This window comes from Lygodium microphyllum, chromosome 7 (genome assembly GCF_053477565.2).
Source record: "Lygodium microphyllum isolate KBCC chromosome 7, Lygodium_microphyllum_v1.1.10, whole genome shotgun sequence".
In the NCBI taxonomy this organism is placed as follows: Eukaryota; Viridiplantae; Streptophyta; class Polypodiopsida; order Schizaeales; family Lygodiaceae; genus Lygodium; species Lygodium microphyllum.
The window spans coordinates 94,566,577-94,591,503 of NC_141141.1; the positions used below are offsets into that span (position 1 = coordinate 94,566,577).

Consider the following 24,927-nt stretch of genomic DNA (forward strand, 5'->3'; position numbering starts at 1 on the left):
TTCCTAATCCACAGGTTTCACTTACTTACATGCACAATATTGTGTACAAGTTTAATGCTTCAAGTTTGTAAGGTATATGTTTGGTGTACATCTTTTTAGTATGTTGTAGGCAAGGCTTGAAAGGTGATGAATTGAGTTGTATTTGAAGGGTATATATTGACAATACTACATGCTATGCCATTGCATTCCAAGGACATACACTGATAATAACACATGTAACTATGCCATTACATTTCATAATATTTGTGAACAACATGTAGAACCTAAGTACAATCTACCTATAGCTGGTGAGCTTGATAGTTTGAGTCTCCCTAGTATAGAAACATTTGTCGATCAAACTTTGGTTGATGATTTTGTCATGTTTGTCAAGGTAAAGAATCCAATTTGCATAGAGGAATGGTAATATGGGGATTGTTTGGGTTGTTGGACTTAGATCTATTATTAATGCTTATTGGACTAGGATTTTGTGCATTGTGAGAGCACTTCATGTAATGCTCCTAAGGACATCTATCGCAAATTGATGGAGGCTAAGAGATGGATTAGTGAAAATGAATATAGGTTTTGATCATGCACGAGGTAGGAAAGCTTTGTTGTGTGATAGGTTTCCTCACTTTTGGGGATTAAGCATTCACTATACTAGGGTATCTAGAGTTTCTCATAGGTGGTCTCAGAATACACTTCCTAGGGAAGATTTGTCTTTATAACCACATGTAATGCACGTCCTTGTCATTTTTCATTTTCTTTCCCAACGTGAAAAAATTAAGGCATGTTTGTTTTTGCCTATAGTCTTCTTTGAAATATCAACACACCACAATCCATTCTTTTATCTTGACTAAATGACATGGACAACGAGGTTACAACTTACAACTAGAACATCCATGTGTCAGATTCTTGTTGGTACATTCACACGACTTGAAATTCTTTTACATATGACTTGGATCCAAGTAAAAATGATTTTATTGATCTTCTTTAGGGATTGTTGTCGAAGTTAGGTTCTAGTATATTTCTACTACTATTGTCCTTCATGAGGTAGTAACGCCAAGGATGGAGATTGTCCATTTAACTCCAATTTCTCCTCCTTTGTAAAGTGTCTTCCTTCTTATACTAGCCTTGTGGTCTCTTTGATTTCTAGTTGTTGCCAAGAAACTTTTTGCAAATGTAAAAATTATTAAGTTGATCAATCTTACTAAAGAGTATGATTTGTATAATTCAACTCTGTATGCATGAACTAAACTTGTGATACTACAAAGTTTCTCATAGGATGCAAACCAAACCTTAAGTTCTGGATCATGTAAACCAAGCCAAAATATTTCTCCCTCGTAAAAAGCTTCTGTGCATAATTTATATGCTATCCAAAATGTATAGAAAAATCTATTGCTTGTTACCTTAACTTCTAATCTTGTAGTTATATGACTAATACGATGGCCCAGAAGCTATAGGAAAAGCCTATGCCTTTTGAATCTAGAAGGCATATAGCTCTTTTAGGCATTTTGTCCCAATATGTATGCCAAGTGTATAGCTCACTAGCTTATACAATATGCATATCCACAATAATAGTATTGAATAAGTTACAAAGCACACAAGCAATAGTTAAGACAATACCCTTAGCTAAGAGAGTAAGAGAGAGATCTTTTGTTAGAGACTTACCCATTTAAGGGGCTTTATGTTCAACCCCATGATATCTAATCCTTTGAATGAGACAAGGGCAAAGCCCACATTAGACAAACCACTATGGAGAAAGGGCCAATTAACATTATCAAAAGTTTTTTTAATTAGCAACTGAATCATGTTCACCTCTTCTCAATTTCCAACTCAACAATCAATATATTATGGTGAATGCTTTAGTCCTCCCCTCTTCTCTCTTTATTTGTCTCAAGCATTCACTTTGAGTCCCTTCTAATAATCAAAATAAAGTAGAAAATCAAAAGAAAAGGGACATAAGGACGAATAAGATTTGCCTGTACAAGAATGTGTCTAATCTCGGTGTTGTGTAGTAGGATTAGCTTAGGAAAATTAATATAAAGTCTATGAGGCTTTCCCTGATATTGCATGCTTTGGCATGTAGGACAATTTTGACAACAGGTTTTGGTTGTTTGAAAAAGTATGAGGGGAGTGTCTAATTGCACTTTTATTTGCATTTTTTTCAATGTTTGCTTCCACTATGTACCTAAACATGAATATGAACACATAGATAGATGTTGACTAAATACAAAGTGACACAAATAGTTACATAGAGTGCTTCCAAGTTTTGAGATCCTTGCATATATATGGTCTCATTATGTTGTATTAAAGCCTAGTTATGGTTGGTAATAATAATCTTGTTCTCTTTTGAGACTAACACTGTTGTTGTAAGTCAAACTCCTAATGATTCTTACAAGTCTTCTTGTAGGATATTGAAATTCCAATGGTACAACTTTTCATATCCTGATTATGGCGAGTTTGTGTGTCAAAATTTGGTCCCTACATATTGTAACCAAACTATTGCCTTTTAACTAAAGAGATTGACTAGGGTAGACAAGTTGGGCCCCAAAAGAGTAACAATTTTTAGGTAGTAAAGAGACCCTTCTACTTCATTACATGGGACCAACAAGGTTACATGAAATGTCCTTTGCTGTATTGGTTTGAATGATGTGTCATGTAACCACTCCCTTTACATGCTGGTTTAATTTTATCTTTTTACTCACCCTCCAATGCAATTTTCATTGGCGTTCAGGAGTTCTTATTTGTGAGCCCAAAACTTCTTATTAAAAAATTATTCAGCAATTCATTTTGCTCGAAATTTGGCATCATGCAAAGAATTGACATATTAAAGGAAAGCCACGGAGGCAAATTTTCACGTCTGACAGTGAATGAGGGGGTAGATTATAATGTTAGTTAGTATGAGCTGTTAACGTTGCGATTGCTTGCGTTTTTGCACACTTTTGAATCAGATATAAGAGGTGCAATCTAAGGTTATGCGCACGACTCGACTCAAGCATGTTAACTGAATGGGGTCTAGATATTTACGGCTTAAACAAATAGAGGCTGTTTGGCTGGGCAGGTGAACTATATTTTGCTACTGCAGACCTTCAAGGAGCAGCTACAACAACATGTTGCAACACAGGCGTCCGAGGCGATCGCAGCATGCTGGGATATGGAGAAAGCTCTGTACAACCTCACGGGTAACTATTTTATATATTTATACCTACATATGAAGTGTGTGCCTTGAGAGGGCGTATCGGACATTTGCAAGATTACAGTGATAGCGGCCATATGATTATATAATATACGTATATAGAGAGGGAATATATACATAAATTTGTACATATACACACATACAAATATATGTATGCATGCATGTATGTATACCGTACATATGTATGTAGGGAGAGAGAGAGAAGAACGAGAAGAAGAAGAATAGAAGAGACAGGAAGAGTTGTATAACATACATGTGTATAAGAACTGTATATATCTAGGTGTATATGTATATGGATATTCTTAGTTCAATATAAACACGTACATATATGTTCATATACATACAGGTAGATATATATGTGTGTGTAGATATATAGAGAGAGAGAGAGAGAACCGAATATTATTGCAGGTGCGTCGATAGAAGAAGGGGGCGATGCATTGATGCCGGAAGACGAGATGGAGGAAGAAGAGCTTCAGTTCTACGGCGGGGGTGGTAGTGGTGGCTGCGGCGCTGGCACAGGTGGCGCCATGCCATTGGTTCGGCTGGGGCTCGACTCGTTTCAGCAACCTACGGACGCCGAGAAGTCGCTGCTGCACCACGTGAGACGAGAGCTCAAGAATGAGCTCAAAAAGGTACGTCATATTTGTATATATATATATGATCGTAGTATATATATATATATATATATATATCTCGTGAATCGTGACACTCTTACATAACGTGACAGTGCCCTTACACGAAGTAATTCAGAATCTTCAATCAGTATCTCCACTCTTGCATTAGTAATGCATATCGGCAAATGTGGAATGAATATTCTAAAATTGGGAATGCGACATGATATGAAACTTCTGTTTGTCCATGCAGCGTTGCTTTATCGAAGATGAACGTTAACTATCCAATCATTTGTTACGTTCAGAAAATGCAATATTCACTTAAAATATTTGGGTAGCTTTGTCTAATTATATATATATATATATATATAGAATGACACAACAAGAGACAGCGTACAATTGATGAAAATTGAAGGATTCTGACGTACTGGTTTCGATATCGTTGCCATGAACGTCGTGCCGCAGCACCTGATCAGAATAAGATACCGATCTCCTGCAAAGTCCTTTCTGCGCCCTGCAAGTATAATCTGTAATCATAACAAGAGTATCAATGGCTTATTTTATTGTGGTTCGGTACGTAGGAATATCAATCAAAGCTGAAGGACGTCCGAGAGGAGATCTTGCGGAAAAGACGCGCTGGAAAGCTCCCTGGCGACACTGCCAACGTCCTCAAAGACTGGTGGAATGCCCACGCCAAGTGGCCTTACCCCACGGTACATTCTTACTCCCCAGTTTATTAGAGTTCAAAAGATCTAAGATGCATATTGTTGCCCGATCTGATAGATAATCCTTTTTGCAATATTCAAAAGAACCATTATATGTTTACAGTCCAACGGCTTTATTAAGTCATTGACAAAACTTCTTTCATGAACCTTTATATATATATATATCTAGAAGGACTTTTATTGATAGAGTCTATCCATAAAAGTAAAACATTTAAAATTTGTATCCAAATAGTAATAACTATGGCTCTTTTACTTCAAGCCTAGGGTAATATATTCAATTTTAAATTTCATATTCTTCTCCACTTGAATTTTGTATTAACTCATGAACATGATACAAAAGTGATTAATGTTCCGTTGAAAGTTTTGTTATGCCATATGACCTCTCTTTTTATGGAATCTAAATCAACTATGTCAAAGGTGATCCATATTAAGCTACTAAAATAATATGGAGCATGTTTCCCAAAATTTTTAATCCATATGCAGTTGGTTAACATGATCATTAGGTTAAGCCTTATAAAATATAGCCCCCCACTTAATCATGTCTTAGAGCTTAAGTTTGCATCCAACTTTATGAGGATTTCTCATTAATAAAATGCTCCATTGTTCTAGTCAACATGCGTGTACCCCATTACAACGTACCATTTTAAGTGTAAGAGGAGTGTAAAAATAGATAATATAATATCTTACTACTCCTTGCCATGCCTAGAAGTTCTCAAACCTTTATTAAATGCCTACCACTCGAAGTTGATCTTGATAAATACCATTCAATAGATTGTATATGGATGTTGCCCAATTTCATATACAACTAAATGCAAATGTAAATGAAAATGAGAGACTATCAAGAGGTGATACAAAAAATAAATTACCATTTTTAAAGAAAATTATGTAGTTTAGGGCATTAGAATTTTACAAAATAAAACAGAGATTTTCAAACGTGTGAAAATGCTCATTTAGTTTTAGTTACCTTGCATAGATAGGAGTAGGTAAATTTAAGGCTCATCATATACAGCATCAAGATGAAATCAGAAAAATACCCAAAAGTAGAACTTCTATAATTTCATGACACTAACTTACAATCATTTTTTAATTATAAGAGAGATCTCCTTAAATATATGATTATGTGCTTTGAAGCTCACGTGTCTATGTCTCCATTAGAGTGTACTCCACACTTTGATGCTTGGTTGTTAGCTAGTTTCCATATATCAAGGAAAAATTAGATCGTAGAAGCTTCATTTGGGTTTTAGCTTCCTACTTAGCATAGGTGTGTTTTGTCTTATTACTTTGCCTTACCCATGTGCTCATTAGGAAAATATGTTTTTTGAAGGTGTAAATTTAAGTTCTAATTAATTGACATGTATTTTCATTAAATTTCAATTAATAACTCAAAAAATATCCAATGTTCAAAATGAAGGAAATTACAATAAAAATGTTTTATTAGATGGTAGATGTTTGTGTTGTTACCAAATGAAAGTTGTATGATAAATAATACAAATCATGACACTTATGGTGCATGCAAATTAGCATGGATAGATGATAAATATGATGTGAAGCATTGAAATGCAACATAAGCACACAAATGTCATTACTTCTAAGAAGAATATTCTTATGTATATTGTTATGTAATGGCTCAAGGGGGTCACTCATGAATACATGTATGTATCATGTGAGTTCAAAATAAAGGGTTTGATATAAGATGCACAAAGGAAAACATATAATAAGAAATGTCCATATAAAGATACTTTATTTTTTCTAATAGTTGTTAGCATTTTACATCATGATCTTATTTGGGAAAACATTAATTAGTATTTTATATAAGAGCTAAGGAAAATAGGTTAAAAACATCCTCAATTGATCCATAAAAGAGTGGAGAAAAATATTATGAAGTCTTAGACTTCATAGTCATTGCTTGATCTTAAATCCATTAAGTTGGTAGTTTTTACGCTACCCAATCTAACTAGGCTTCTTCGGCTACATAAGGCCTCGATCAAGTAAGATTCAAATTAATACATGAACCTAATGCACCTACATTCAGTGCACCTCACCATCCAAGTTATGAGTCTCTTGGAGTTCCCCTTTCAACAAAGTAAATGATAGCATCTAGGCTTTGACTAAGCATCATCTTTCTCAACTCAAATGATGCCTAGTATATCAAGCTTTGATGAAATTAAAAATGGTTATGTATTTTTAAACCAGGTTTTTTGAATTCAAGGTTTAACATTTTTCTCTTTTTCTCCCATATCCCTTGCTCAATCCAAGTGTACATTCATATGCAACGTGACATTTAGGGTCTTGGAAATGTAGCCACTTACATTTGATTGAATCTACCCATCCTTTGACTTATTTTAGCAATATGCATCTTACATGCCTCTATGTCACAACTAGAGTCTACAAAACTATTGAATATATGTTTAGGAAACATAGATGGAATTCCTCAGAAAAGAGTGTTTTTCAATGATAACAACCACGCTCCCATAACATTATGTCACTCATGAGAACTCCTAAACTTAGTTTTTTTCCATAGTCTTTTTTGGGGTTCTTTTTACATAATTCTTGCAATTTATAGTAAATAGTCATGAAATATATCTCAAATATCAAGGGACGTGCAAAAAAAAAACACAAAGGGTTTAAAAAAATTTCAAGGATATCTCAAAGGATTACACATGCAATGTAGGAAATTTTATCCAAGATCTTTGCAACAAATTTTTGTACCTAAATCTACACTTTGGAAGTTGTTTTGAATCTACCCATCCTTTGACTTATTTTAGCAATATGCATCTTACATGCCTCTATGTCACAACTAGAGTCTACAAAACTATTGAATATATGTTTAGGAAACGTAGATGGAATTCCTAAGAAAAGAGTGTTATTCAATGATAACAACCACGCTCCCATAACATTATGTCACTCATGAGAACTCCTAAACTTAGTTTTTTTCCATAGTCTTTTTTGGGGTTCTTTTTACATAATTCTTGAAATTTATAGTAAATAGTCATGAAAGATATCTCAAACATCAAGGGATGTGCAAAAAAAAACACAAAGGGTTTAAAAAATTTCAAGGATATCTCAAAGGATTACACATGCAATGTAGGAAATTTTATCCAAGATCTTTGCAACAATTTTTTGTACCTAAATCTACACTTTGGAAGTTGTTTTGTACAAACAGTAGTACAACTAATATGGGTGGAGCATGTTTCAAAAGGTTGCAAGGCACATCTTCTTGCATTAAACTTTAAAATTGACTATCTATGCTCATAAAGGAAACTTTGAGTAGCATTCATGGGGGGCACGTCAATAATTAGGTTGCCTTGTTTCAAGCTTCCTATGGAGTTAGTTAATATTTCCACAGTAGTACTCAGGAATAGTATCATCCATATGGCTCCATGGTATATTGATTTCAAGTTTTTTCCTTAATATTTTGTAGTACCTAGTAGCCATAATCTTTATTAGGTGAGGTATGGTGCCTTTACACTAGTGCAAGAATTAGTTTTCTCTTTGGATAGTGCATCCAAACTCCCTTGTAGATTTATTATTAGGTGTAAACTCCCCAAATTTTTGGGTGGTAGTAAAAAGCATTTGAGGATCTTTGTGGCCATTGAGATGTCCATATATGGTAGCATAAGAAAAACAAGTTATTGTGACTATTCAGCTGAAGTAGTGCCTTCAATGTCATTGATTTAGTTATTTACACATCAAATCTTAATTAATTTGGGTGAAATGACCTCCAATATGAGGACATCCTATGTGACCTATCCTTGAAATAAGTTATGATGAGGCCAAAAAAGAAAGTGCATAGAAACTAGCTAGATACCTCATAGCCAAGCTAAAACTATCATTGATACACCTTGTAGTAGGGAACCTCATAGTAATTGGCTTATAGAAAAAATATCCACCAATATGCCCACTACCATTGTTATTTCCTCTACCAATGGCTTCAATATACATCATTCTTCCATTTCCACCATGAAATGTTGACTCAACTCATCAATCACATTTTGCTTTCTTCTCTATCTCAAATCTTGCATCTTAACCCTACTTTGAAGGTGATAAGGAGCATCTACAAACCCTTGGAGAGATTGCTCATATAGATATGTGTATATGTCATGTGGATTCAAGATAAAAGATTTATTCAATATCATATTTTTACATTGTTTACATATACAAGGGTGGCATATAAAGGAGCTATTTACAGATCTAATAAAAAAGGAGTGTATCCTATCTAGGAAAATTTCATGGATGGTTACTATAAATAGGCCTTGAACGCACGTGATATAGAGTGTATACATATAGTGTGCCCATCAAACACTGGCCTCTCCTAGAAAAAAATTGTACCATGGACACAATGGATGGCTAACTTCACTTTGTCCTTGCTTGCCAATGGCTTTCCTAATTATGCTTAGTTCTTTTAACAAGATTTCTTCTACAACAATGGGGTAAAACTTGCCTTAATCTTGTGGGATATGTAAATTCATATCCTCTTGAAGGGGGTCGAAGCCATTATTTCCTCTAAAGCTAAGGACAACGAGGGCTAACATTAGGCTTTTCATGATGGGTAAACTATCCCTTTCTTCTTGGAGAGACATGCTCAAAGATACCACATGCTTTGTGGAAATACTGGCTTAGGACACCATTAGAGAGCTAGATTGAGTTGCATATTCCCTTATGTCTTGCTATGAGAGGGTTAGGTTTGCCTCCAAATCATGAGTCTAAATGTGTGGTTGAATGTCATTATAAGAAACTAGTTGTATGGCATTGTTATCTTGATAGTTTCACATTTGTTACATAGTAGTGAAAACTTGCCATAAGCATTGATTGCAAAAATAGATAATAATGTAGTTTACATACTACTCTCAAATATATAAGGTAGCTTGTTTATATCTCCAAATGTATAAGAAAGCACGAACGAGGCCTATCTATTGCTTATCCTCTTGTTTGTTATGCAAAAAAAAAGGACATGTTTCATCCACTAGCCAAATTTTATCCATGAGTTTATCTATGGGATTCAAGAGTGTCAAAAGTTTTAGATACCACTTGGCTAGGCTATGCAAACACAATAGTTTGATTGTTTAGTATGAAGTTGACCTTAATTCCTTGTATGCCACTTGTGTTAGGAAAGTAATTCTAGGAGGACCCCTTAGCCACGAGAAGTACTCATGGCTTGATTTTTTGGTATGTTTACTGCACCACATGTTATTTCCTATGTGAGAGACTACATGGCCATCATAGCAAAACATGTTCGCTATGACAGGCTAGATATTGTGGCTTAAATATTGGGATGATCAAGATTTATGCATGATAATGATGGCAAAGATCTTGAAGGCATTGCACATGGAGAGCAAGTAACTTTGGATGCCTTCCACCTCAAACTCGAAACCGCAGATGGATTAAGGAGCCATATCTACTATTCATGCATCATCAAAGATGAATAGGTTGAAAACTAGGAAGGTACTACTCTCTTGACCTGCATCCCTATCATCTCATAGCTTGATGCCTTAGCTTTCAACTTGAATCCTTGCTCTTGTATAATTTTCTTTACGAGTGTGCAAAAGATAAATTTCTTCTTGATTAGAGACTTGTATCTGGTCATTGGAGACTACCACTAAGGTAGCACAACTCACTCTAAATTTAATAATTTTTTACTAAGAGGACAACCATGAGACTTAGAAAACATTGTTTGGATGAGGATTGGGACATATAGGTCAAGAACCTAACTTGAGGCTCTCAAAGGTCTCTCCATGGGCTTAGATCCTTGAGATGTAGGAACCTCTAGTGTGATCAACCCTTTGCAAAAATTATGAGGAATTTGAAATCATGAAGAATACCTTGTCCAATGAAAAATCTGGATGGAGTTCTCCTTTTAAGAAAATTTTAAACAACATTTGGGCTTAGAAGATGGAAACCATGTAAATAGAGTTTTGCAAGGTACATCACCTTGGCACTTTGGGGTTTTAAATCACAATATCAATTGCAACTAGTATGGGATATTGAAGATGTTTATGGTAGAGGCATGGATTGCAAAAGAGTGTGATTTGAAGGTTTTTGTACATTGATAATACATATAAGTACTCACATTATTAGTAGTCTAATCGCAAGTAGGTTTATTGTGAATTGCTAAGATCTCATTGCTCTTTTGGGAAAGCATGGCAAACTCTCCAAAAAGGGTTTTTTATAAAATTAATTGTTGTATAAACTTTCCATTAACTATATGTCACCAAAAGTGAAGTCACACTACTACATAAACCAATGATTGAAAACTTAACACCAAATAAGAACAAACAAACTACCTTCCACTTATCTTATAACATAACATACTAATTTTTGGTAGATTTTTGAACACTCACATATTCAATGGTAGCATATTGCTTTACATTATATTGATAGAATTAAGGAACTATAAGAATCTATATCTAGGAATTAGAATTAAGAACTAAGATATTGTGAACTCTCTAGCAGAATAATGAAATAGAAAATAAAAAACTATGTACGTTTCCTTGAGGATACATATTTCCAAGAGTAGGACATAATATCCAAAAGTCCACATATACTAGAAAGTAGAGATTAAAAACCAAAGTAAGTGGAATTCAGTGAAAGCATGACTATGTGTATTACTTTTTTGTCAAACACACTATCAAAAAGCACATTTTTTAATATTAGTAGGAAAAAAACTCATAATTTGAGTCAAATCTTACATATCATGCAATATAAGAATAGGAGTGCTTGAGAAATAAATTTGAAACGTATTAATTCTAAGGATGTCTTTAATAAATTACAAAAATTTAGTTGTATATCCATTTATACATGTCCTAACATTAGAAAGCAAAGATATTGAACCAACTATAATTAAGTTGATTTACTCTTTAAGAAGTAGCTTTTTCCCAATACTGGGACAATAAACATGCCTAAGCTACACCAAAGACATCATATACAACTTGTCATGCATGTCTAGATATTTGGACTACACTTGCCTAAAGCAAGACAAATATCTCAAATGCTTGGCCAAAAGCTCTATAATCCTATTAATTATTGAGCATCCAAAAGTATCACATATCAAGAACTATTGTTATGAAGTGAGGGACAAATAGCTCAATCCATGCAATATACATCTCAAAAACATAGATTTATATTGGTCATTCCAAGGTTAGGGGGGACTAAAATTTTACCAATTAGAGATGGTATCACTAAGATTTTCTCTCAGGAACTTCACTTTGAAATATGTAGGATAACATGTGTGTGCAATCAAAGGGGTTTTATATTCTATAGGACTTAACAAAAGTTATGAATACACAAGGGTTATAAGTTGTACCAAAGTACCTAAAAGTACATTTGGTTGCACACACATGCTATATGAGATCTTCAAATGATGAAAACCCACCAGTTTTATTTCTTCAAATTCTAGTATGAGATATATCTCCTTTGTATGGAGCCCAAGAAATCTTTAACTTTGGGGGAAGATGCTTGAAAGTCTCTTATATGGTTTAGTTTCTCCCATCCATAAAGCATCAAGTAGCACCCCATGATTGCTTTATTATTGGCCAATTGTAAGCCATGGTGAAGACCAAGTACAAATTGAGAGAAAATTATACCTACTCTTGCTAAGTACCATCCATGATACACAAAACACTTTTCTAAGATTGTCAAATTTGAGACTTCGCATTCTTTGAAGTTAGAGAGGGAGCCCAACACAATGGTAAACGAATTTTCATGCTAGTTTTGCAGTATGATAAATCATATTCTTTGTCAATTAGGATTTCTTGGATAGTCACATGGCCCAATTACACTTTCATGACAAGTGTATCAGGGGCCTGGCATAACCAAATAGTGCATGGAGACTAAAAAACACTTGGGGTGACATTTGAAAAGTATGTTTTCATGTAAACATAATCTATGATGTTATTGTATTTTATGTAATCTGCAAATACATATGGAAATATTGAACTTACAAAAAAATTGCAGATAAAATAGCCCATATGGTACATGTATGAAAGACTCACTATTAAACCAAGCTTCAATAGTAACATATAGTACCAAAGTATCTTTTATACATGAAAGATTCACTATAAAACCAAGCTCAATACTAACTTATAGTACACAAGTATCTTTTATACATTTGGGCTAAAGGATTACTTACTAAAGGTAGGTGTAGGTAGGGATGTGGTGCACTTGAAAATTTTCCCCTTTTGATATGATGTGACACATTAGTACAATTAAGTTCAAGTCTATGGGTAATGATAATACTTGGAAGTATGAGATAGTTTTGCTTAAGAATGAGATAGTGACTAAGGATAAATAGCAAATAGGAAGAGTTGACAAGAGTAATCGACAAGAGAAGCATGTCAATAGAAAATTTTACAAATGTAGCAATCATAATAATGTTTGCCTCCTCCATGTGCCAAAGCAGTCACAGGTGATATCCTAGTTTAGGAGCTCATTGAGATCATCTATATTCAAAAGGAAGAACAATAGTGGATTATCCCGTAAGGGGTGCACCTTATAGAACATGTAAGATACCACGTTAAAAGAAAGGATATTATATTTAGTAAAAGTTACATGACTATATCTCTAAAAGGGTTTTTAAAATTACAATTTGAAAAAAATTGGACATTTAGTAAAGCAAAAGGGGTCATTTGAAGGCCTTATAGCATGTAAAGAAACGGTATTTATTAATATCCTTTGAATGCATATTATGTAGATGATTTCTTATAGGTGGACCTCCCCTCCCCCCTACGAGATTTAGCCCTAATACATTTAGTTGTATGACTTGTTGTGCTTCTGATTGGGATCACAACTCTTTCATAAGATGAAAAGCCATGTATACCTCATTTTCATAAGAAGTCGCGGACTCCAATCAAGCCACTAGCATGTTAAATGCCATGCATGTTGGATGTCATCCTTATGATGTAGAATGCTTTGTAAAACATCTCCTCCTGCAAAAATTAATATCATTCAAAAGAAAATCAATCAAGTGCACTAGTTAAGTCAAGATCCATGAGAAAATCATCTAGCCTATGAGGTGATTTATATGCATTGTGATGCAAAAACCCTTAAGGCAGCCTTGTCCCCCTAAAATATCCCATGTCATTGTCAACAGATAGGCTACATTTTTTTTCTACTCTAAATCTAACACGCTTGCCATGGCTGGCTCAAGATTCCTCAAATGACTTACAATCAAAGAGAGAAAGTATGATATCACATCTAAAAAGTGTAAAATAGGCTATAGAGTTAGAGGGTACCCTTGTCTAATTGACCTCTCCATGTGGACTTGCTCTCCCTTTCCTTTTATAATCAAGTTGAAAGCTCCTCTTCATTGAAACGTTGCTAAACTACTATTGCACAAGTTGTAGCTTGTTCATAAAACTATCTAAAACTCCGTAATAACCATTCAAGAGGCATTCTCAAAGTGAAATCTCCAATCCACTTTGCTCGGCCAGTAAAGATATTGTCAAGGATGCCTCAATCCTAGAGGAAGGGTGTTTGATTGTCATGGATGACACTTGGTGAGATGGTATGGAATCTATTATTAATCATATTTGGAAAGGAATTACAAGCCATTGATCTAAGAGTAATAGAGTATCAAAAGCCACTCTACATGATGCCGCCTTTAGGGAGGATATGAAATTTTTAATGGCACATTTTCTACTTCCAACTTCCTAAAGTTAAATGTCTGAGTGGTGTCACCTCCTCTTATAATGTGAGAGTAAATATCTAGTCCATCCTCTCCTTGATACTTCTTTTTGTTCTCTAGATAAAAAATTGGGAGAAACTGTTGCACTATGATGGGTATTTTAAGGGATATCCCATCTCCCTAGTAACTAGTAATATAATGCACATCAAAACTCTCTCTTTAGAAATGGAGCACTAATGCCAATATTTGGTGTCAATAAAGCAATCCTTTGTAGAAATTAGTAGTTAGCCCCTATACCTTTTAGGAGTAGGTTTATAATCTTCCCTATTCATCTCATATATTGTGAATTTGATACTCAGAGCTACTAGCCATACTAAAAGAGATCTCTATATATATTATCTACATTCAATGCCCAAAATGCTCAATATATATAAAAAAAACACTATGTGAAGGGTTGAGTAGGAGGGAGGGAGAGAAGGGCATAAGAAGGACCAATAGCAATGGCTATGGAGGTTTGAATTGAAGAGAGCAAGACCAGTATATGGAAACTTCAATAGTCATAATGTGTGATATGCCTTCCCTTCATTACCTTTCTAAGAAAGTGATAGCACATCTCAATGTACTTGGTCTTTCCATGAAAGATTGGATTACATACCAACTAGATGCACCCATAGAATCTGAATGCAAAGTAGTAGTTAGAAGTTACGACTAAGGTGTTTAACTAGATGTCCTAACTATCATAGGGCCTCCATGCAAGCCATAGTGGCTACAATGTACTAGCCTCACTAGAAGATAAGGCAATGCATTTTTACACCCTAAACATCTAAGAAACATCACCTCTAGCAAAGGTGAAGACATACCTAGAGGTGTCCTATTATCTATATATCTTACATAATCTCAGTCATAGTGTAGCCCACAACTCCAGTATCCTAGTTGCATATAAATGTTTGAGGGATTCACTATATATATTTACTCTATATCACGTGTGTTCAAGGCTTATTTATAAATACCCTTATATGTGAATTTTTTCTCAATAAAACACAACCCTTTTCCATTCAATATGTAAATAATCCCTTCACATGATACCCTTCTATGTGTAAAAAATGTATAAAAGTAGTATTTTAAAAATCCCTTATTTTTAACCCACTTGATACACACATATATTCACGAGTGATCCCCCCGAGTTTGTAGTATCCTCAAGATATCTCATGATACCCTTCATGATGTCTGCAAGTAGCTATCACTATATAATGAGCCATAACTTCCACTGCAAATGCGATGTCAAATCTAAAGGCTATCATGCCATACATCAAATTTCCCACTATAGATGTATATGGAATCTTGGTTATCTTGGCCTTCTCATCATTTGAAGAGGAAAAACGTTCTTGACTTATCTTCACGTGAGAAAGCAAAGGGTTGCCAATGGGTTTACCACCTTGCATATGAAACTCCGTGAGTATACTATAAATATGTTTCTTCTATGACAAGTATAGAAGTCCCTTAGAGTGATTGTGCATAGTACGCATATTAAATATATGAGAATCAAGCTCCATGTTTTTCATTTGAAATCTCTTTTGGAGATGAATCTTTAAAACTTCCATCTCATCATGGGAACTCCTATCAAGAAATATATCATCAACATAGAGTATCAAAATAAGTTTTTGTTGCATCTTATCCTCACAATACACAATATCATGGTTGTGGATAACTTTCCTAATATATAGATTTAAAAGATGATAGCCCATGTCACCTACATCACCGTATCTAAGAAATATATACCTGAGACTTTGGATCCAACTTGTTGTGTTTTTGTTAAGAAATATATAAGAATGCCTCACATCTAAAGACTCTCAAGTATGCATATGAAGTAGGTTTACCAAACCATGCCTTCTTTGTAGCTCTATCGTCATGACTAGTGTATATGGTTTTATTAATAAAATGAATTGCAATAGTAACTATCTTCATCCAAAATGTATGGGATAACCCAACATGACTTACCATACTATGAACCCTCTCTTGAATAGTCCTATTTATGTGCTTTTCAACATCATTATGGGTGGGCTATAAAGAGCACTCAACTGATGCTTAATGCTTCAATCATAAAAAAACTACTCAAAGGCATGTAATACCTCGAGAGGTCTTGCTTATAGAATATGTAAGATACTATGTGGGTTCAAAAGAAAGGTATTTATATTTAGTAAAATTTATAAGATTATGTTTAGAAAAGGGATTTTTTAATTATAATTGAAAAAATATAAGTTTAGTAAAGTAAAAGGGCTCATTTTAAAGACTTATAGCATGTAAAAAATAGATATTGCATGTCATATAGATTATTTCTTATAGGTGACGCCTTCGGTATAATACATGCTTATCTCCATTATTTGATCTTAGGTATTTAAACCCATGCACAAATTGGTTCTCAACCAAAGCAATGGACTACTAAAAAGTAGATACAACCCATGATTTGTGCTTTAAACCACGTAATTAGGAATTTGGGGATTTTCACAAAGTTTGGAAATTCCTAATGTGATTAATATTTGGAAACATGGTCAAATCTTATCCCCTTACTTGAAGGAAATTTTTTTCTTATATACTATATAAGCAAACCCCCCAAGTCCCACTCTTAAATATAAAGTTAAGATTTAAACACTTGGTCAAATATTTACTCCTTATTTTTGAATGTGAAACTTGTGAAAATTAATCAATAAACATAGCAAAATACTTAGTAATATCCAAAGACTAGAGAGCATGGGACCAAAATTATTACAATAAAGAAGAAAAATGGTCCATCCATGCATGTAGTGCCATAATTATTATGAGCATTACAAGTTTACCTACCAAAGAATTATCACAAGAATCGAAATAAAAATAGCTTAAAGGCGGGCGATACTACAAATGAGTCAAAAGTTTCATTGCTTTGAGTGGCATGTGCCCATGGCAACAATGCCACAAGGATACATGAGGAAGATCAATGACAGTCAGTACACGATCAATAGACTTGGAGATAAGAAAAGGATAAAGACTCTCAATTTTAGCATCTCAATAAAAAATAGGGTTGCTATGAGTAATTTTCCAAGTAAAATCACCCAAAGAGACATGATAACCACCATCATCTAACTATCCATAAGACATAATGCTTTTTGTCAAAGTCGAGACATGATAGATATCACGCAAAACAAAAGAAGTACATATAGAAATTTGTAAATGAACATCATCAATGCCAATAATATAACATACACACTTATCTCCCAGTCGTACATAACTTGAAATGATTTGGTAGATATAAAACGAGCTACGATGTAGGGTCATATAAAAGAATGCACTCAAATCAAATAACCAATTCCAAGAGAAAGAGGAGTAACCATTTGTCAACTATATGGTAAATGAAAAAGTACCTAATATATGGACATCTAAACTATACTTTAATCTATTAATCTCTTCAACTTGGATAGTGGATATAGTGATTTGCTAATCCTTGGATGATTTAGCATTATTATGCACTTTTCCTTTGCCTTTATCATGTCTATCCTAGATCTTGTAGCATCATGGCCGTATGTATCCTCACTACATGCATTAATGAAATGTAAGAGAAGACTTAGGATTGCAAATTTTACCGTGAGCCTACCCATGAGATCTACACTTAGAACTATTCTATTGTAGGTCTCTAGCACCATGATTATAACTACCTCTATCATCATTCTTGCATCAAACTATAAGAGCACGAGAGGCGCATGTTGCATCATCATTCTTCCTATTAGCATCTTTAGCGGATAAAGATCTCTCTATATCTAAGCATTTTAAAATCATCCTCAGGAACATTAGCGCTAATGGCAGTATGAAATATATCCCTTGACTCAGGGAGAGTGATAAGAAAAAACATAGACTTAATATTGTCATCAAAGCCAATCTTTTGTGATGTAAACTAGCTACAAATAGGGTGAAACTCGTGCAAAAGAGGAGACATAGTAGTGCCTTCCTTTATATAAAAAGGTCCACAACTTTCTTGAGCTAGTAGAATTGTGAAGTCGAGCCTTTTTATAATAAAGATCACATATCTTTTTCCATAACTGCCATGCACTATCAAAAGTCTCAAATGACATTAAATATAATTTCTTAGAAAAATATAAAATGAATGTAGAATTCTATAGCTCACCAAGCTCCTCCTAAACATTAATATCAAAGTCTTTTACCTTTGCACCTTTACATTTCAATGGTACATACGTCTTTTGGACATAGACTTGCCAAATTTTTGTCTTTATACCTTTACATTTCAATGGCTTAGCATACTTCTTTTGGACATAGACTTGCCACATTTTTGTCTTTATACCTTTAATTTCAATGGCTTAGCATACTTCTTTTGGACATAGACTTGCCAAATTTTTGTCTTCCAATAGTTAAAGGTATTGTCATCCAACGTGTGAATGTTAAAGATAGTACTATTTTTATCTTCCAATAGTTAAAGTTATTGCCATCCAACTTGTGAATGTTAAAAATAGTACTATTTTCAAAAGTACTACAAGTATCTACCATATTGATTGCAAAATAACAATAATATGGAGTGTTGCTATAATTTTAGTAAAATGGTTCGAAATTTGAGCCAAAAGTGTATGCAAGAGGAGGAGTATAAGGCAATCTACTGTTGTCCAAAAAATAGAATCACTAAAGTGCCTAAAAGATGTATCTACTCTCAATAAAATGGCTCAATGGTGAAATATAGAAATATTGTCTATAAAACTATAGTAAATGAAAAGTCAACTATAGACCAATGTCTAAGATAGAATGCTTCCACTTCCAAGCAAGTTTGCATATAATAATCTAGCTCACAATGTAACTAGCAATGACCAATAAAGAGTATATAACTCCAAGCATCAAATATTTTCAAAGAATCCAAAATTATTAGATGCATAGATGCATCTCCTAAGGGGTAACCAAGTACAAAAAACTAATTGTGTATAGAATATCTCTAAGCAACAGTGATATCTACCAAGCCACAACCAAGTCACTACTCATCAACATTGAACCTCAATGCATAACAAGGCATTTATCCATAATTGGAAATCCATTTGAGAGGGGAGAGTAATAGGGAACCAAAAAATCAAATGAAGATTAGTCCAAAGTAATCAATAATTGTGAAGATAATGTCTCATAAATCAATGAGCATATATGAGAGATGCCATGGTCTTTAAAAGCCAAGCTCTATAATTTTTTTTAAAACATACTTCCATTGGAAGCAAACCAGAGTATCCAAGAGAAATTCAAGCTCAATACATGTGTGTCAACATTAAATAACATAATCATCCAAGCCCATAAATAATACATCATTGACCATGCAATCTTTGCTAAATATGCATGTAAAAGAGCTGAAAATCAAAGCTCAATGCTTAAAGAAGAGTATATTCATAATGACTAGCAATGTGAAGCATATATATGATCTAAGAGCATTCTCAAGTGGCATAAAAACATATATTGCACTGACATTCAAAGTATATGCTTACTATCCATAGTTCATGACAGTGAAAGACCTTCTAATGGCTGAGCAAAATGAGCTCTAATCAATCTATAGATAATCCCATGCATCAATACGTCATCTGAGCATTCAAACTTTAGTAAAATAAGCATCAGTGAAGCATAAACATTCAAATACTTGATGCTCTAAAATGTGAACAACAAGTCTATCCATAAATGATAGTAAATGGTTAAAGATCTCTTTCTCAAGTGATACCCAAGTCAGAGTCCAAAGTGCTAGGAGTAATATCCAATGAATGAGAAGGAAGAAAGAGGAGTGCTAGAACAAATGCATGAGGAAAAATAGGCACGACAAACCTCCTAAATTTGTATCGAAAAATATAGGTTGGCTCCTTGTCGATTTTCCTGCTACTCTTAACCAATTGGGGCCCCTTTCCATCATTGATGAAATATCCTCTTAGAGTTAGGAAAGTTGGAGAGATAGAGAGTAACTGTTTCTTGGGTTGGTTGAAGATATGGCTGCATTGAACTTAGTTGAAACTTTATTTTTTGGTGTGAAGTGGAATATGGAACTTGCCTATTCTTTTTTTTCTCTTCTATCTCTTATTCTCTACTTCAATCTCTCTTTGATCCTTAGTGGATACGACCTTTTGACTAAAACCCCTGCGACATTGGTGAACGCAACATGAAAGGTTGTTGGAAGGAAATACATGATGGGAGAACCTTCAAGCACAACTTCTAGTGATGGTTTGCAGTAGTTAGTGCAAAAAACGAACATGCTTATGTTGGTACAACAATAACAACATGCTTATGCAGGTACAACAACAATAATAGGTGATACAAGCTTATGCAGGTACAACAACGAACATGCTTATGCAGGTACAACAACAACAATAGGTGATACAAGCTTTTGCTCAAACAAAAACTATTGTGATGAATGCTCTGCATGTAGTAGAGCATGAGATGAAGTTGTTTAATGGGAGAAATGTATCTGCATATTTGCATACCTATGCTCAAAATGTAGAGTTCTTTGGGATGGCTTAACTTGTATGAAGCCAGTATTTTGTACGGGTCATGAATTAAAAGCCTGAGTTACGGATTGTACATGTAGGATGTTGATTGGGTAGCTTTCAAGAAGACACTCAAGGAAGAATCTTACATTGAATATACACTAGTTTGATTACCCACAAGACTTTACAAGAGTGCGTTCTACAACCTAATAAGGGTCTTGTGGCTACTACAGAGCTATTAAGAGGATTTAAAAGTCGGTTTGAGCCATTAGATCTTGTAGAACATCAAGCTCTTGCAAGTCAGAAAATTAAATTGTTTCTACAAGCGGCAGATCTTGAGCTTCAAGAGAAGCTTGATGATTTGTTAGAGGATCAGACTATAGAGACATTTCTTAAAATAGAGTGGAGATATATTAAGGAAGCTATTATTGAACTCGTGAAAAAACATAGAAAAAGAGAAAGATTACATGTATCTAGGTTGCCCATTGTTACATGAAAAACTGTTAATGTATCCAGTAAGCCATCCTCTTCTGTGGCTAACCCTATGACTGCCCTTGCTGTTCCCACTGTTTAGGGAAGATGTATTAGACGAATTGGTTAAAGGTATGTGGAATCTTCAATTGAAGATAACCAATTTGGATAAGAAAGGATAAGAGGAAAGGAGATGTGTTGAGATGGCAAGCTCAACATGTGCAGACATTGATAATAGACCGCCTGGCTAGATGGTTCCGCACGTCTACACTTAGCATATTGGTGGTCATTATGATACTCACATGGCCATTGACTTATCACTTATTATATTTAGTTTGCTACACCTACCAACAGTTGGCAAAGACATAGCACCAGTTGATTAGTGTAGTCGGTTATGCACTGTTTGACTTAAAAGGCCACTTTCCTTTATGTTGTATCTTATCTATACTTTGTGTACATTATATAGTGTGTGGAAGAAGAAGAAAAAAACTAGCAAGAAAACGTTTTGGCCTCCATCTCTCTTCTTGAGTTCTTGAGTGAGCTTCCTCTTGTGTATACAGTGTGTGTTTGGCGCCGCAGCTCAAGCAAGTCCCCCCACCACACGATTCTTGACATAGCATCAGATCCGTGCCACTAAGAGAGGGTGATTTTGAAGGCTGAAGTGAAGGAGAAGAAGCAAGGTTCGATCAAGTAAGCAACGGGTAAGAAGCTCTCCCATTCTTCCACTCTCTCTCTTGGATAATCTCAGATTGCTGTGAGATTTGGTGTGCGAGCAGATCACTATATATTCTGTTTTAGGCCTGTTTCAGAGCTGCAAGGTTGCGAACAGTAATTTTAGGGTACATTGTGATTTTTTTGGCTATTTTGACCGAAAGTGGATGCACATGTTACAGATTTCAAATCTGTAATTTTTAAGGTGTTTGCAAGAAGCAAACATAAGGTTTATCTGCAAACAGGTTGCAGATTACATGTACTATTGGGCAATTAATGAAAAAGGTTGCTTGGTGTAGTGCTGTACACGTATTGTGAAAGATTGCAGAAGATTAGCTTGCTATGTTGTATCCTTAATTGTGATAATGGCAGAGAATAGTGGAGATCCCATTATTGAGAAGCTCGACAAGAACAACTACCCTTCATGGAAGTTCCATGTGACAAACTTCCTCATTGGAAAGGGCCTTTATGAATTTGTTTTAGGTGAAGAAAAGAAGCCAGAGCTAGGTATCCCTCTGATTGCAGATGAGTTAAAACAATGGAAAGAGTGGAATATGAAAGACAAAAAGCTGATGTACTGGCTATCTACTGTCATTGATAACACTATGTTGGAACATATCAAGAATGCAGAAACTTCACATACACCTTGGATAATTTTTGAGAGCATGTTTTCAGTAAATACAAATACACAAAAGATTCAACTCAAGCAATAGTTGAATGCCTTGAAGAAAGGGAAAATGTCTGTCAATGAGTATGTGTTGAAGGTGAGAAGCATTGCAGATGCTTTACCAGTGAGATTGACACAATGCCAGATGATGATGATTTGGTTTCATCCACTTTGAGTGGCTTTAACAATGAGAAGGCATGGAAATCATTTATTACTTCAGTATATGTACAGAAGCCATTTCTAGATTTTCATGAGGTGATCTCTCTCATGATTACTGAAGAGATCAATATGCAGGGTGACTCATTTGAAAAAAATGGTAAACAAGTTCAAGCATTTTACTTAAGTTCAGGAAGAGGACGTGGTAGATTCTCTTTGAGAGGCCGTGGTATGGGACGTACTGGCGATAACCAGCAAAATAGATTGAATCAAGAGTTTAGTGAAATGCAGGTTTTTTGAAGGCAGAGGAAACTTTAGAGGTAGGGGGAGCTCTAGAGAAAGAGGTGGATGGCAAAATAGAGGTTCTGGAAATTCTGGTATTGTTTGCCATTATTGTGGTAAAACAGGCCATATTGCAGTCCATTGCTATGCAATGAAGGATGATATTCGCAATGGTAAATTGCAGCAAGGAAACTATGCATCGTCTTTACGACAGAATGAAGACAAAAATGAGCGTCTGTTTGTTATGCATCATATGATGAATGCAGTTATAGGAAAGGAGACATATGATGATGTATGGATGTCGATTTATGTGCATCTAATCATATGACCAGTCATGTTGAATGGTTTGGAGAGATGGAGGACTTATAAAACCCAGGTTATGTGTAGACGGGTGATGATTCATGCACCCAATTTCACACATTAAAAAGGTTCCCTTGTCCTTGTATGATGGCCAGACAAAGATTCTGATAGATGTATTGCATGTGCCATCAATTATAAAGAATCTAGTATCTGTTGGCTAAATGGTAGAGCAGGGGTTGCAGCTCCGATTCAATGCAAAAGGTTGTTTTGTAGAAGGCTTTAATGATAAGTGTAGGTTGGTTGCAAAAGGAAGTAGAGTTGGTTGAATGTTCACTTTAGATGCTTGAATTCCTGCAATGGATGTTACTATGTATGCTAAAGAAAAAGGAGTAGTTACAAATATTGAAATATGGCATAAACATATTCGATATGCAAATGTGCAAAGGCTAAAATTAATGCAGTCTAGAGGATTGGTTATAGGGTTTCCTTTTTTTAGAATTGCAGAATTGCATAAAGTCTGTGAAGCATGCCAGTCCAAGCAGGGAAGACAATCCTTTTCGCATGATAGAGAAGTGAGTAGGAAAATACTTGATGTAGTGCATACAAATGTTTGGGAGCCTACACAGAATATATCTATTGGAGGTAGAAAATACTGTCACATTTATTGATGACTGTTCAAGGAAGTTATGGGTATACTTTATGAAGGAAAAAAGTGATGTGTTTGAGCACTTTAAATCTTTTAAGGTAGTTGTTGAAACGAAAACAAGCTTAAAAGTAAAGTGCTTGAGATTAGATGGAGGGGGAGAGTACCTCTCTAATGAGTTTAGTGGCTTCTTGAGGACTCATGGAATAAAGAGGCAATTTACTTGCAGGTATACCCCACATCAAAATGGTATTAGAGAAAGAAAAAACATGCATATTGCAGAAGTTGCACGCGCATTAATGGCTGAAAAGAATATGCCCAAACATTTTTTGTCTGAGGCTGTCCATATTGCTGTCTACATTATGAACATAACTCCCACAGCTGCAGTTCATGGGATGACTCCTTATGAATGCTTTACTGGCAAGAAGCCTAATGTATCGCACTTGAAGGTATTTGGCTCTATTGCATACGCTCATGTGCTAGATGAGCTATAAAGGAAGCTTGATCCAAAGGCAGAAAAATGTGTTTTTATTGGATACTCTTTAGAGCAGAAAGGGTATCCCTGTTATAACCCTGTCATAGGTGAGTTCAGAGTGAGTAGAGATGTTATCTTTGATGAGATGGGAAGTTGGTATACACTTGCTGGTGATGTTTTGGATGATGATAATGATTAGGACACCTATGTGCAGAAAGATAAATAAGAATCACAGAGTCTTAGTGGACTAGAAACATCATCTGGTACTACACCTATAATGAGTCCTTGGTGTGGGAGACTAAGGAGTAGCCCCACATCTTTAGGTGGATCTATAAGTATTGCAAGGAAGGACAAAGGAAAGAAGAAAGTGCTAGATAGTAATGATGCATCTACCAATAATTTGGGATTGGATGGAGAGTCAGGACACCAGGTGTATAGAGAGCTCATAGTAATGTAAAGACTCCATTGAGTGATCCGGTGGTACGCAGATCTAGCAGGGTCAGATACCCTGTTATAAGATTTGGTTTTGAAGGTTATACATCTCACCATTATGCTTGTATGATGAAACTAGTTGAGGATATTGAGCCCACTTTTGTTTAGGATACTGTTGGTCATG

At 34.9% G+C, this 24,927-nt stretch overlaps 1 protein-coding gene across 5 annotated transcripts in view; it reads left to right on the forward strand.

The window, feature by feature from the left end:
* Positions 1 to 24,927, forward strand: part of LOC148033715 (homeobox protein knotted-1-like 2) — a 47,199-nt gene that overhangs the window by 12,229 nt on the left and 10,043 nt on the right. For 4 of the 5 annotated variants that reach the window (XM_087681687.1, XM_087681690.1, XM_087681686.1 and 1 more), the window contains exons 3-5: positions 3,041 to 3,161; positions 3,584 to 3,807; positions 4,368 to 4,499. In XM_087681687.1, coding sequence (XP_087537813.1) covers positions 3,041 to 3,161; positions 3,584 to 3,807; positions 4,368 to 4,499 — 477 coding nt within the window. The remainder of the gene's footprint in view (positions 1 to 3,040; positions 3,162 to 3,583; positions 3,808 to 4,367; positions 4,500 to 24,927) is intronic. The other variant, XM_087681689.1, reaches the window with a different exon arrangement.